The sequence below is a fragment of the Salmo trutta genome, chromosome 25 (genome assembly GCF_901001165.1).
Source record: "Salmo trutta chromosome 25, fSalTru1.1, whole genome shotgun sequence".
In the NCBI taxonomy this organism is placed as follows: Eukaryota; Metazoa; Chordata; class Actinopteri; order Salmoniformes; family Salmonidae; genus Salmo; species Salmo trutta.
The window spans coordinates 1,241,383-1,255,372 of NC_042981.1; the positions used below are offsets into that span (position 1 = coordinate 1,241,383).

A 13,990-nucleotide genomic window follows, 5' to 3' on the forward strand; every position below is an offset into this window, starting at 1 on the left:
TTATAGATCTAGGGTATATAGAACAGTCAGTATATAGAATCATCAGTATATAGATCTAGTGGTATATAGAACCATCAGTATTAGATTAGTGGCATATTAGAACCAATCAGTATATAGAACTAGCAGTATATAGAACCATCAGTATATTCAGTATATAGAACCATCAGTATATAGAACCATCAGTATTAGAACCATCAGATATAGACCATCAGTTATAGATCTAGCAGTGTATAGAACCATCAGTATATAGAACTAGCAGTATATAGAACCAATCAGTATATAGGAACCATCAGTATATAGGAACTAGCATGTATAGAACCATCAGTATATAGAACCAGCCAGTAGTATATAGATACCATTCAGTGTATAGAACTAACGGTATATAGAAACCCATTCCCAGTATATAGGAACCCATCAGTATATAACCATCAGTATATAGAACCATCGAGTATATAGAACTCAGACAGTAGTATATAGAACCCATCAGTATATATAACCATCAGTATTATAAACCATCAGTGTATAGAACCATCAGTATATAAGCACTAGTAGTATTATAGGAACCATCAGTTATATAGATCTAGCAGTATATAGAACCAATCAGTATATACCGACACCATCAGTACTATTAGAACCATCAGTGTATAGAACCATCAGTATATCGAACCATAAGTATATAGAACTAGCAGTGTATAGAACCATCTAGTATATAGATACCATCAGTATATATGAACTCGAAACCATCAGTATTATAGAACCATCGGTATATAGAACTAGTAGTATATAGAACCATTCAGTACGTATAGAACCAATCCGGTATAGAAACCCCGTATATAGAACCATCGGTATATAGAACCATCAGTATATAGAACCATCGGTATATAGAACTAGCGGTAGATATAGAACCATCAGTATAGATCTAGCGGTATATAGAACTAGAACCATCAGTGTATAGAACTAACGGTATATAGAACTAGAACCATCAGGATATATAACCATCAGTATATAGAACTAGCGGTATATAGAACCATCAGTATATAGAACTAGCAGTATATAGAACCATCAGTATATAGAACCATCAGTATATAGAACCATCAGTATATAGAACCAGCAGTATATAGAACCATCAGTATATACTACTAGCAGATGTATATAAACTGGCTGTATATAAAACCATCAGTATATAGAACCATCAGTATATAGAACCATCAGTATATAGAACTAGCAGTATATAGAACCATCAGTATATAGAACCATCAGTATATAGAACCATCAGTATATAGAACTAGCAGTATATAGAACCATCAGTATATAGAACCATCAGTATATAGAACCAGCAGTATATAGATCCATCAGTATATAGAACTAGCAGTATATAGAACCATCAGTATATAGATCTAGCAGTATATTGAACCATCAGTATATAGATCTAGCGGTATATAGAACCATCGGTATATAGAACCATCAGTATATAGAACCATCAGTATATAGAACTAGCAGTATATAGAACCATCAGTATATAGAACTGCGGTATATAGAACCATCGGTATATAGAACCATCAGTATATATAGAACCATCAGTATATAGAACCATTAGTATATAGAACCATCAGTATATAGAACCATCAGTATATAGAACCATCAGTATATAGAACCATCGGTATATAGAACCATCGGTATATAGAACCATCGGTATATATAACCATCAGTATATATAACCATCAGTATATAGAACTAGCAGTATATAGAACCATCAGTATATAGAACTAGCGGTATATAGAACCATCAGTTTATAGATCTAGCGGTATATAGAACAGTCAGTATATAGAACCATCGGTATATAGAACCATCAGTATATAGAAACATCAGTATATATATAACCATCAGTATATAGAACCATCAGTATATAGAACCATTAGTATATAGAACCATCAGTATATAGAACCATCAGTATATAGAACCATCAGTATATAGAACCAGCAGTATATAGAACCAGCAGTATATAGAACCATCGGTATATAGAACCATCGGTATATAGAACCATCAGTATATAGAACCATCAGTATATAGAACTAGCAGTATATAGAACTATCAGTTTATAGATCTAGCGGTATATAGAACAGTCAGTATATAGAATCATCAGTATATAGATCTAGTGGTATATAGAACCATCAGTATATAGATCTAGTGGCATATAGAACCATCAGTATATAGAACTAGCAGTATATAGAACCATCAGTATATTCAGTATATAGAACCATCAGTATATAGAACCATCAGTATATAGAACCATCAGTATATAGAACCATCAGTATATAGATCTAGCAGTGTATAGAACCATCAGTATATAGAACTATCAGTATATAGAACCATCAGTATATAGAACCATCAGTATATAGAACCATCAGTATATAGACTAGCAGTGTATAGAACCATCAGTATATAGAAACCAGCCAGTATATAGAACCATCAGTGTATAGAACTAACGGTATATAGAACCATCAGTATATAGAACCATCAGTATATAGAACCATCAGTATATAGAACCATCGGTATATAGAACTAGAAGTATATAGAACCATCAGTATATATAACCATCAGTATATAGAACCATCAGTGTATAGAAACCATCAGTATATAGAACTAGTAGTATATAGAACCATCAGTATATAGATCTAGCAGTATATAAGAAACCATCAGTATATAGAACCATCAGTATATAGAACACTCAGTCTATAGAACCATCAGTGTATAGAACCATCAGTATATAGAACATCAGTATATAGAAACTAGCAGTGTATAGAACCATCAGTATATAGAACCATCAGTATTAGAACCATCAGTATATAGAACTAGAACCATCAGTATATCAGAACCCATTCAGGGTATATATGAACTAGTAGTATATAGAAACCATCAGTATATAGAACCATCGGTATATAGAACCATCGGTATATAGAACCATCAGTATATAGAACCATCGGTATATAGAACTAGCAGTATATAGAACCATCAGTATATAGATCTAGCGGTATATAGAACTAGAACCATCAGTGTATAGAACTAACGGTATATAGAACTAGAACCATCAGGATATATAACCATCAGTATATAGAACTAGCGGTATATAGAACTAGCAGTATATAGAACCATCAGTATATAGAACCATCAGTATATAGAACCAGCAGTATATAGAACCATCAGTATATACTACTAGCAGATGTATATAACTGGCTGGTATATAAAGTAGCAGTATATACTAATAGTATTTAAACTAGCAATATACAAAGTAGCAGTTTATTACTACTAGTATTTAAACTAGAAGTATATAAGTAGCAGTATACTAGTATTTAAACTGGCAGTATATAAAGTAGCAGTATATACTAATAGTATTTAAACTAGCAGTATATAAAGTAGCAGTATATACTAATAGTATTTACGCAAGCAGTATATAAAGTAGCAGTATATACTAATAGTATTTAAACTAGCAGTTTATAAAGTAGCAGTATATTCTAATGTATAAACTAGCAGTATATAAAGTAGCAGTTTATACTAATAGTATTTAAACTAGCAGTATATAAAGTAGCAGTATATACTAATAGTATTTAAACTAGCAATATATAAAGTAGCAGTATATACTAATAGTATTTAAACTAGCAATATTAAAGTAGCAGTACTATATAATAGTATTTAAACTAGCAATATATAAAGTAGCAGTATATACTAATAGTATTTAAACTAGCAATATTTAAAGTAGCAGTATATACTAATAGTATTTAAACTAGCAATATTTAAAGTAGCAGTATATACTAATAGTATTTAAACTAGCAATATATAAAGTAGCAGTATATACTAATAGTATTTAAACTAGCAATATCTAAAGTAGCAGTATATACTAATAGTCGTTAAACTAGCAGTATATACAGTAGCAGTATATACTAATAGTATATAAACTAGCAGTATATACAGTAGCAGTATATACTAATAGTATTTAAACTGGCTGTAGGAATGGAAGATGGAGGTTCCAACTTAAAGGAAAGTCTCAGCCATGATGAAAGGAAAGCTTCAGAGAAGGAAGAGAAAGAGGGAGGAGAGAGAGGGGAGAGATGGAAGAGAGAGAGTGGAGAGATGGAAGAGAGAGAGGGAGGGAAGAGAGAGAGAGGAGAGAGGGAGGGAAGAGAGAGAGAGGAGAGAGAGGGAGGGAAGAGAGAGAGAGGAGAGAGAGGGATGGAAGAGAGAGAGAGGAGAGAGAGGGATGGAAGAGAGAGAGAGGAGAGATGGAAGAGAGAGAGAGGAGAGATGGAAGAGAGAGAGAGGAGAGATGGAAGAGAGAGGAGAGAGGGATGGAAGAGAGGAGAGAGGGAGGGAAGAGAGAGAGAGATGGAGGGAAGAGAGAGGAGGGAAGAGAGAGAGAGGAGAGATGGAGGGAAGAGAGAGAGAGGAGAGATGGAGGGAAGAGGGAGAGATGGAGGGAAGAGAGAGAGAGGAGAGATGGAGGGAAGAGAGAGAGAGGAGAGATGGAGGAGAGATGGAAGAGAGAGGAGGAGAGATGGAAGAGGGAGGAGAGATGGAGGGAAGAGAAGAGAGGAGAGATGGAGGGAAGAGAGAGGGTGGGAAGGAAGAGAGAGGGAGGAGAGATGGAGGGAAGAGAAGAGAGATGAAGAGAAGAGAGAGAGAGGAGAGATGGAGGGAAGAGAGAGAGAGGGAGGAGAGATGGAGGGAAGAGAGAGAGAGGGAGGAGAGATGGAGGGAAGAGAAGAGGGAGGAGAGATGGAGGGAAGAGAAGAGGGAGGAGAGATGGAGGGAAGAGAAGAGAGAGGAGAGATGAAGAGAAGAGAGAGAGAGGGAGGGAAGAGAGAGGGAGGAGAGATGAAGAGAAGAGAGAGAGAGGGAGGGAAGAGAGAGGGAGGAGAGATGAAGAGAAGAGAGAGGGAGGAGAGATGAAGAGAAGAGAGAGAGAGGGAGGAAAGAGAGAGGGAGGGAGGATAAATGTGTAAAATGGGTCAGAATATGAATATGATTACTGTCTCTGTGTGCTCTCACTCAGAAAGAGGTGTGTGTGTTCTCTCTGGTGGTACACTGTGTCACTTCCTCCCTGGTTAGGCTGGGGTGTGCGTGTCACTTCCTCCCTGGTTAGGCTGGGGTGTGCGTGTCACTTCCTCCCTGGTTAGGCTGGGGTGCGCGTGTCACTTCCTCCCTGGTTAGGCTGGGGTGCGCGTGTCACTTCCTCCCTGGTTAGGCTGGGGTGTGCGTGTCACTTCCTCCCTGGTTAGGCTGGGGTGCGCGTGTCACTTCCTCCCTGGTTAGGCTGGGGTGCGCGTGTCACTTCCTCCCTGGTTAGGCTGGGGTGTGCGTGTCACTTCCTCCCTGGTTAGGCTGGGGTGTGCGTGTCACTTCCTCCCTGGTTAGGCTGGGGTGTGTGTGTGTGTGTGTTCTCTCTCTCGGAGAGAGTGTGTGGAGTGTTGGACTGCGTGTGTGTGTGTGCGCGTGCGCGAAGTCATGCCATTGCCCAGTTCGCTGTCCAGATCAGCAGCCATTTCTCTCAGATTATATAGACCCACAAAGAATTAGAAAATAAACCCAATTTTGATAAACTCCCATATCTACTGGGTGAAATACCCCAGTGTGCCATCACAGCAGCAAGATGTGTGTGTATATAGACATAATATGACATTTGAAATGTCTTTTTTTTTTGCAAGTTTTGTGAGCGTAATGGTTTACTGTTAATTTGTGTTTATTTATTATCTATTTCACTTGCTTTGGCAATGTTAACATGTGTTTACCAAGCCAATAAAGCCCCTTGAATGGAATTGAATTGATAGCGACAGAGAGACGGACTGAAAAAGGGATAGAGAGATGGGATAGAGAGATGGGGTAGAGAGATGGGATAGAGAGATGGATAGAGAGATGGGATAGAGAGATGGATAGAGATGGATAGAGAGATGGGATAGAGAGATGGATAGAGAGATTGGATAGAGATGGATAGAGAGATGGATAGAGAGATGGATAGAGAGATGGGATAGAGAGATGGGATAGAGAGATGGATAGAGAGATGGATAGAGAGATGGATAGAGAGATGGGATAGAGAGATGGGATAGAGAGATGGATAGAGAGATGGGATAGAGAGATGGATAGAGAGATGGGATAGAGATGGATAGAGAGATGGGATAGAGAGATGGATAGAGAGATGGGATAGAGAGATGGATAGAGAGATGGGATAGAGATGGATAGAGAGATGGATAGAGAGATGGGATAGAGAGATGGATAGGGAGATGGGATAGAGAGATGGATAGAGAGATGGATAGAGAGATGGATAAAGAGAGATGGATAGAGAGAGATGGATAGAGAGATGGGATAGAGAGATGGGATAGAGAGATGGATAGAGAGATGGATAGAGAGATGGATAGAGATGGATAGAGAGATGGATAGAGATGGATAGAGATGGATAGAGAGATGGATAGAGAGATGGGATAGAGAGATGGATAGAGAGATGGATAGAGAGATGGATAGAGAGATGGATAGAGATGGATAGAGAGATGGGATAGAGAGATGGGGTAGAGAGATGGATAGAGAGATGGATAGAGAGATGGGATGGAGAGATGGGATAGAGAGATGGATAGAGAGATGGATAGAGAGATGGGATAGAGAGATGGATAGGGAGATGGGATAGAGAGATGGATAGAGAGATGGATAAAGAGAGATGGATAGAGAGATGGATAGAGAGATGGATAGAGAGATGGATAGAGAGATGGATAAAGAGAGATGGATAGAGAGTGGATAGAGAGATGGGATAGAGAGATGGATAGAGATGGATAGAGAATAGAGAGATGGATAGAGAGATGGATAGAGAGATGGATAGAGAGATGGATAGAGAGAGATGGGTAGAGAGATGGATAGAGAGATGGGATAGAGAGAGGGATAGAGAGATGGATAGAGAGAGAGATGGATAGAGAGATGGATAGAGAGAGATGGATAGAGAGATGGGATAGAGAGAGGTATAGAGAGATGGATAGAGAGATGGATAGAGAGAGAGATGGATAGAGAGATGGATAGAGATGGTGACAGATGGGGATATAGGGAGGGATAGGTAGAGAGGGGGATAGAGAGATGGGATAGAGAGATGGGATAGAGAGATGGGATAGAGAGATGGGATAGAGAGAGGGATAGAGAGAAGGATAGAGATGGGAATAGAGAGGGATAGAGATGGGAATAGAGAGGGATAGAGAGAGGGATAGAGAGATGGGAATAGAGAGATGGATAGAGATGGGAATAGAGAGATGGATAGAGAGATGGGATAGAGAGATGGATAGAGAGATGGATAGAGAGATGGGATAGAGAGATGGGATAGAGAGATGGATAGAGAGATGGATAGAGAGATGGATAGAGAGATGGGATAGAGAGAGGGATAGAGATGGGGAAAGTGTTAACGGGTGTCTATTATAGAACACTCCATTGTGTCTGTCTGACTAGAAGAGCTCTGTGTCACTGGTGTGCAGCTGTTTGGTGACAGTGGAAATGTTTGGTATTTTATTAGAATCCCCATTAGCTGCAGCGAAAGCCACAGCTACTCTTCCTGGGAGTCCACACAAAACATGAAACATGACAATAATACAGACCATTAATAGACAAGAACATATCAAGGACAGAACTACATCAATAAAGGAAGTGTGCACAGGAGCATTCAACAGTCTGTCTGTCTGCCTGTCTCTCACCCTGTCTGCATGCTTGTCTCGCTGTCTATCTGCCTGCCTGTCTCTCACCCTGTCTGCATGCCTGTCTCGCTGTCTGTCTGTCTGCCTGTCTCGCTGTCTGTCTGTCTGCCTGTCTCGCTACCTGTCTGCATGCCTGTCTCGCTGTCTGTCTGTCTGCCTGTCTCTCACCCTGTCTGCATGCTTGTCTCGCTGTCTGTCTGCCTGTCTGTCTCGCTACCTGTCTGCATGCCTGTCTCGCTGTCTGTCTGTCTGCCTGCCTGTCTCGCTGTCTGTCTGTCTGCCTGTCTCTCACCCTGTCTGCATGCCTGTCTCGCTGTCTGTCTGTCTGCCTGTCTCGCTCTCTGTCTGTCTGCCTGTCTCGCTACCTGTCTGCATGCCTGTCTCGCTGTCTGTCTATCTGCCTGTCTCGCTACCTGTCTGTCTGTCTGCCTATCACATCCTGTCTGCCTGTCTCTCACCCTGTCTGCATGCCTGTCTCGCTGTCTGCCTGTCTCGTTACCTGTCTGTCTGTCTGCCTATCTCATCCTGTCTGCCTGTCTCGCTGTCTGTTTGCCTGTCTCGCTGTCTGTCTGTCTGTCTGTCTGTCGCCCTCCCTCCCTTTCTGTCTATCTCTCTCCCTGTCTGTCTGTCTGTCTGTCTGCCTGTCTCCCTCCCTCCCTCCCTCCCTGTCTATCTCTCTCCCTGTCTGTCTCTCTCCCTGTCTGCCTGCCTGTCTGGCCATCTCTCTGCCTGTGTGTCTGCCTCTCTCTCCCTGTCTCTGTTTGTCTGCCTGTCTCTCTCCCTATCTGCCTGTCCGCCTGCCTGCCGGCCTCTCTCCCTGTCTGTCTGCCCATCTCTTTCCGTGTCTGTCTCTCCCTCCCCCTGTCAGTCTGTCTGCCTGTCTCTCTCTCTGCCTGTCTGCCCATCTCTGGCCCTGTCTGCCCATCTCTCTCCATGTCTGTCTCTCCCTCCCCCTGTCAGTCTGTCTGCCTGTCTCTCCCTCTGCCTGTCTGCCCATCTCTGGTCCTGTCTGCCCATCTCTGGTCCTGTCTGCCCATCTCTCTCTCTCCATGTCTGTCTCTCCCTCCCCTGTCAGTCTGTCTGCCTGTCTCTCTCTCTGCCTGTCTGCCCATCTCTGGCCCTGTCTGCCCATCTCTGGGCCTGTCTGCCCATCTCTCTCCATGTCTGTCTCTCCCTCCCCCTGTCGGTCGGCCTGTCTGCCTGTCTCTCTCTCCATGTCTGTCTGTCTGTCCATCTCTGTCTCTCCCTGTCGTTAACGTCTTCTAACTGAAAACATATAGACTACTGTCATTAAGGTATAGCCTACTGTCATTAAGGTATAGCCTTCTGTCATTAACATATAGCCTACTTGTTGGATGGATTGGATGCATTGGTGTCTAGCTGTCAGCTAGTTGTCTAGTGATATTGGTGTCTAGTGATATTAGGTCTACCCACCTGAACAACACCTGTAGGTCTACCCACCTGAACAACACCTGTAGGTCTACCCACCACAACAACACCTGTAGGTCTACCCACCTGAAAAACACCTGTAGGTCTACCTACCTGAACAACACCTGTAGGTCTACCCACCATAACAACACCTGTAGGTCTACCCACCACAACAACACCTGTAGGTCTACCCACCATAACAACACCTGTAGATCTACCCACCTGAACAACACCTGTAGGTCTACCCACCTGAACAACACCTGTAGTCTACCCACCTGAACAACACCTGTAGGTCTACCCACCTGAACAACACCTGTAGGTCTACCCACCTGAACAACACCTGTAGGTCTATCCACCTGAACAACACCTGTAGGTCTACCCACCTGAACAACACCTGTAGGTCTACCCACCTGAACAACACCTGTAGGTCTACCCACCTTAACAACACCTGTAGGTCTACCCACCTGAACAACACCTGTAGGTCTACCCACCTGAACAACACCTGTAGGTCTACCCACCTGAACAACACCTGTAGGTCTACCCACCACAACAACACCTGTAGGTCTACCCACCACAACAACACCTGTAGGTTCTACCCACCACAACAACACCTGTAGGTCTACCCACCACAACAACACCTGTAGGTCTACCCACCTGAACAACACCTGTAGGTCTACCCACCTGAACAACACCTGTAGGTCTACCCACCATAACAACACCTGTAGGTCTACCCACCTTAACAACACCTGTAGGTCTATCCACCTTAACAACACCTATAGGTCTACCCACCTGAACAACACCTGTAGGTCTACCCACCTGAACAACACCTGTAGGTCTACCCACCTGAACAACACCTGTAGGTCTACCCACCTGAACAACACCTGTAGGTCTACCCACCTGAACAACACCTGTAGTCTACCCACCTGAACAACACCTGTAGGTCTACCCACCTGAACAACACCTGTAGGTCTACCCACCTGAACAACACCTGTAGGTCTATCCACCTGAACAACACCTGTAGGTCTACCCACCTGAACAACACCTGTAGGTCTACCCACCTGAACAACACCTGTAGGTCTACCCACCTTAACAACACCTGTAGGTCTACCCACCTGAACAACACCTGTAGGTCTACCCACCTGAACAACACCTGTAGGTCTACCCACCACAACAACACCTGTAGGTCTACCCACCACAACAACACCTGTAGGTTCTACCCACCACAACAACACCTGTAGGTCTACCCACCACAACAACACCTGTAGGTCTACCCACCTGAACAACACCTGTAGGTCTACCCACCTGAACAACACCTGTAGGTCTACCCACCATAACAACACCTGTAGGTCTACCCACCTTAACAACACCTGTAGGTCTATCCACCTTAACAACACCTATAGGTCTACCCACCTGAACAACACCTGTAGGTCTACCCACCTGAACAACACCTGTAGGTCTACCCACCTGAACAACACCTGTAGGTCTACCCACCTTAACAACACCTGTAGGTCTACCCACCTGAACAACACCTGTAGGTCTACCCACCTGAACAACACCTGTAGGTCTACCCACCACAACAACACCTGTAGGTCTACCCACCACAACAACACCTGTAGGTCTACCCACCACAACAACACCTGTAGGTCTACCCACCTGAACAACACCTGTAGGTCTACCCACCATAACAACACCTGTAGGTCTACCCACCTTAACAACACCTGTAGGTCTATCCACCTTAACAACACCTGTAGGTCTACCCACCTGAACAACACCTATAGGTCTACCCACCTTAACAACACCGTTAGGTCTACCCACCTGAACAACACCTGTAGGTCTACCCACCTGAACAACACCTGTAGGTCTACCCACCTGAACAACACCTGTAGGTCTACCCACCTGAACAACAGCTGACTGACAAAAGCAAACAATAATATATCAACGGATAAATCTAATGCATTGGAATAAAGGCAATCAAACAAATGTTGAAAGTAAGGAAGTACAAAGGGAAATGTATTTTGTAAAGGAGCTGAGGTCAAAGTTCAGCTGAGTTGACATCTCCGCCACATAGAAATACATGTAAAGGAGCTGAGGTCAAAGTTCAGCTGAGTGGACATCTCCGCCACATAGAAATACATGTAAAGGAGCTGAGGTCAAAGTTCAGCTGAGTGGACATCTCCGCCACATAGAAATACATGTAAAGGAGCTGAGGTCAAAGTTCAGCTGAGTTGACATCTCCGCCACATAGAAAAACATGGTTTCAACCACGACAGAAAGGTGGGCGTGTTCGTTTTATTCGGACGATTTTACTGTCATATTTACCACTACATTTTAAACAAATAGGAGAATGGTTAAATGAGCGTTATTTAGAGACCTCCGATCCTTCCCCCCAAAACTGTTTTTTTGCATTTAGTGGAGCTAACGTCTCATTCCGTGGGTTTGAGCCCTCCCCTGTAATTCACACCCTGCTCTAACATCTCATTCAGTGGGTTTGAGCCCTCCCCTGTAATTCACACCCTGCTCTAACGTCTCATTCCGTGGGTTTGAGCCCTCCCCTGTAATTCACACCCTGCTCTAACGTCTCTCTCCTGTCTAGACGGTCCCCAAGCCCATCGCCCTGGAGCCCTGTTTTGGGAACAAGGCTGCTGTACTCTCCATCTTTGTCCGTTTACCCAGAGGCACCGGGGGCATCCCCCCGCCCGGTCAGTCTGGTAAGATACAGGGATACCCTCCTTCTGCCTATGTGTTCTCTCTGTCTGTCTGTCTGTCTGTCTGTCTGTCTGTCTGTCTGTCTGTCTGTCTGTCTGTCTGTCTGTCTGTATGCTCTCGCTGTCTGTCTGTCTGTCTGTCTGTCTGTCTGTCTGTCTGTCTGTCTGTCTGTCTGTCTGTCTGTCTGTCTAACGGTGGCCAATGCCCTAGACATGTCCCAGCAGATGTGTCTTGGTTACACCATATCCTGTTACTTATACATCACTTCCTGTTACTAATACAACACTTCCTGTCTCTGTCTCTGTGTAGGTCTAACGGTGGCCTCGGCCCTGGTGGACGTGTCCCAGCAGATGTGTCTTGGTTACAAGGAGAAGTCAGGTGGTCTGAGAAACAGGAAGCAACAACCCTCCGCACAGCCTTCCACCTGTATCTGACCACACCCTTTCCCTGCTCCACCCTAACCCCTTCCCCTTACACCAGAGACTATAACCCCCGAACTGAAGGAAGAGAAGGAGGGAGAAAAGGGGGAGAGGAATGGAGGGAGTTAACAGGGGAGAGGGCAGGGGGCACCTATTGGACAGTCATCCTCCTAAAAGGCTTCCCAACTGGCACCTGGTGCACCACACCACCTCGTCAGGAGGAGAGAGGAACCAGAGCTTCGTCGCTGCTAGAGGAGAGGTCTATCTGTCTGTCTGGTGTCCACCCGGGTTTAACTGGTGATGCTAACAGTCTCCTGTTAGAATTTCTCTTAGGGTCAGTTTTCCTTCTGTTTTCTTCTTCTGGTGAGACCACACTGCTGCTCTGGTTCTCCCCTTTCTATGCCTCCCCTCCCCTCTCCTCCCCTCTCCTCCCCTCTCTTCCCCTCTCTTCCCCTCTAGCCTCCTAGCCTCTAACCCTCTAACAGCCTCCAACTCACCCTCAAAACAAGACAACTCCTTCCTGTATAACTTCCTCTCGCCTCCTCCAAGCCTCTAACCCTCTAACAGCCTCCAACCCACCCTCAAAACAAGACAACTCCTTCCTGTATAACTTCCTCTCGCCTCCTCCTAGCCTCTGACCCTCTAACAGTCTTGAGTTGTGGGATGGTTAGTACCCTGTTGTCCTAACCTGGGTAACTTCGACCTGCTGCAACCCACCGGGCTGTTCTCCTGAAGGAGTATCTATAGGGACAATAGGGTGAAGGATAGGGGTTTGACCCGTGGATTGTGAAGGCAGTGTAAACGTCCTCTCTTCTCCTCCCGTCTTCTTCTTCGCAGCAGCAGTAAATCTCCCTCTATACCTCGCCGGGATAGACAGGCTTGGGGACATTTACATTTCATTACATTTTAGTAATAATCACACAAAGGGGAAAAGATTGTTCTCTGTAAATGAATGTAGGCCTATGGCAAGAGAAACTGTTTTCAAAGGCAACCTGTATTATGGGACGAGTGTCTCTGTGACCTGTAGACCAAAGCTTCATACAGTAAATTACACCACAGATAGAGAAGCTGGCAGGGGGTCCAGCTAGTTTTGGGACAGAGCATTGCACCATATTCCTGCTTCATGCAAGCCTCCAGTATCCTGCCCTTTACCTGGGATGGCAGCAGAGCTCTCCTCCTCTCCTCCTCTCCTCTCCTCCTCTCCTCTCCTCTCCTCCTCTCCTCCTCTCCTCCTCAGCCTCCAGTATCCTGCCCTTTACCTGGGATGGCAGCAGAGCTCTCCTCCTCTCCTCCTCTCCTCCTCTCCTCCTCAACCTCCAGTATCCTGTCCTTTACCTGGGATGGCAGCAGAGCTCTCCTCCTCTCCTCTCCTCTCCTCTCCTTCTCTCCTCCTCAGCCTCCAGTATCCTGCCCTTTATCTGGGATGGCGGCAGAGCTCTCCTCCTCTCTTCCTCTCCTCCTCTCCTCCTCTCCTCCTCTCCTCCTCTCCTCCTCTCCTCCTCAGCCTCCAGTATCCTGCCCTCTACCTGGGATGGCAGCAGAGCTCTCCCCCTCTCCTCCTCTCCTCCTCTCCTCCTCTCCTCCTCAGCCTCCAGTATCCTGCCCTCTACCTGGGATGGCAGCAGAGCTCTCCTCCTCTCTTCCTCTCCTCCTCTCCTCCTCTCTTCCTCTCCTCCTCTCCTCCTCTCCTCCTCTCCTCCTCAGCCTCCAGTATCCTGCCCTTTA

The 13,990-nt window shown here is 44.8% G+C and overlaps 1 protein-coding gene across 7 annotated transcripts in view; it reads left to right on the plus strand.

The window, feature by feature from the left end:
• The window catches only part of LOC115161816 (attractin), a 254,934-nt gene extending 241,369 nt beyond the window's left edge, over positions 1 to 13,565 (plus strand). For all 7 annotated transcript variants that reach the window (XM_029712598.1, XM_029712600.1, XM_029712599.1 and 4 more), the window contains 2 exons: positions 11,734 to 11,848; positions 12,156 to 13,565. In XM_029712598.1, the coding sequence (XP_029568458.1) occupies positions 11,734 to 11,848; positions 12,156 to 12,280 (240 nt within the window). In that variant the 3' untranslated portion in view covers positions 12,281 to 13,565. The remainder of the gene's footprint in view (positions 1 to 11,733; positions 11,849 to 12,155) is intronic.
• The last annotated feature ends 425 nt before the right edge of the window (positions 13,566 to 13,990 follow it).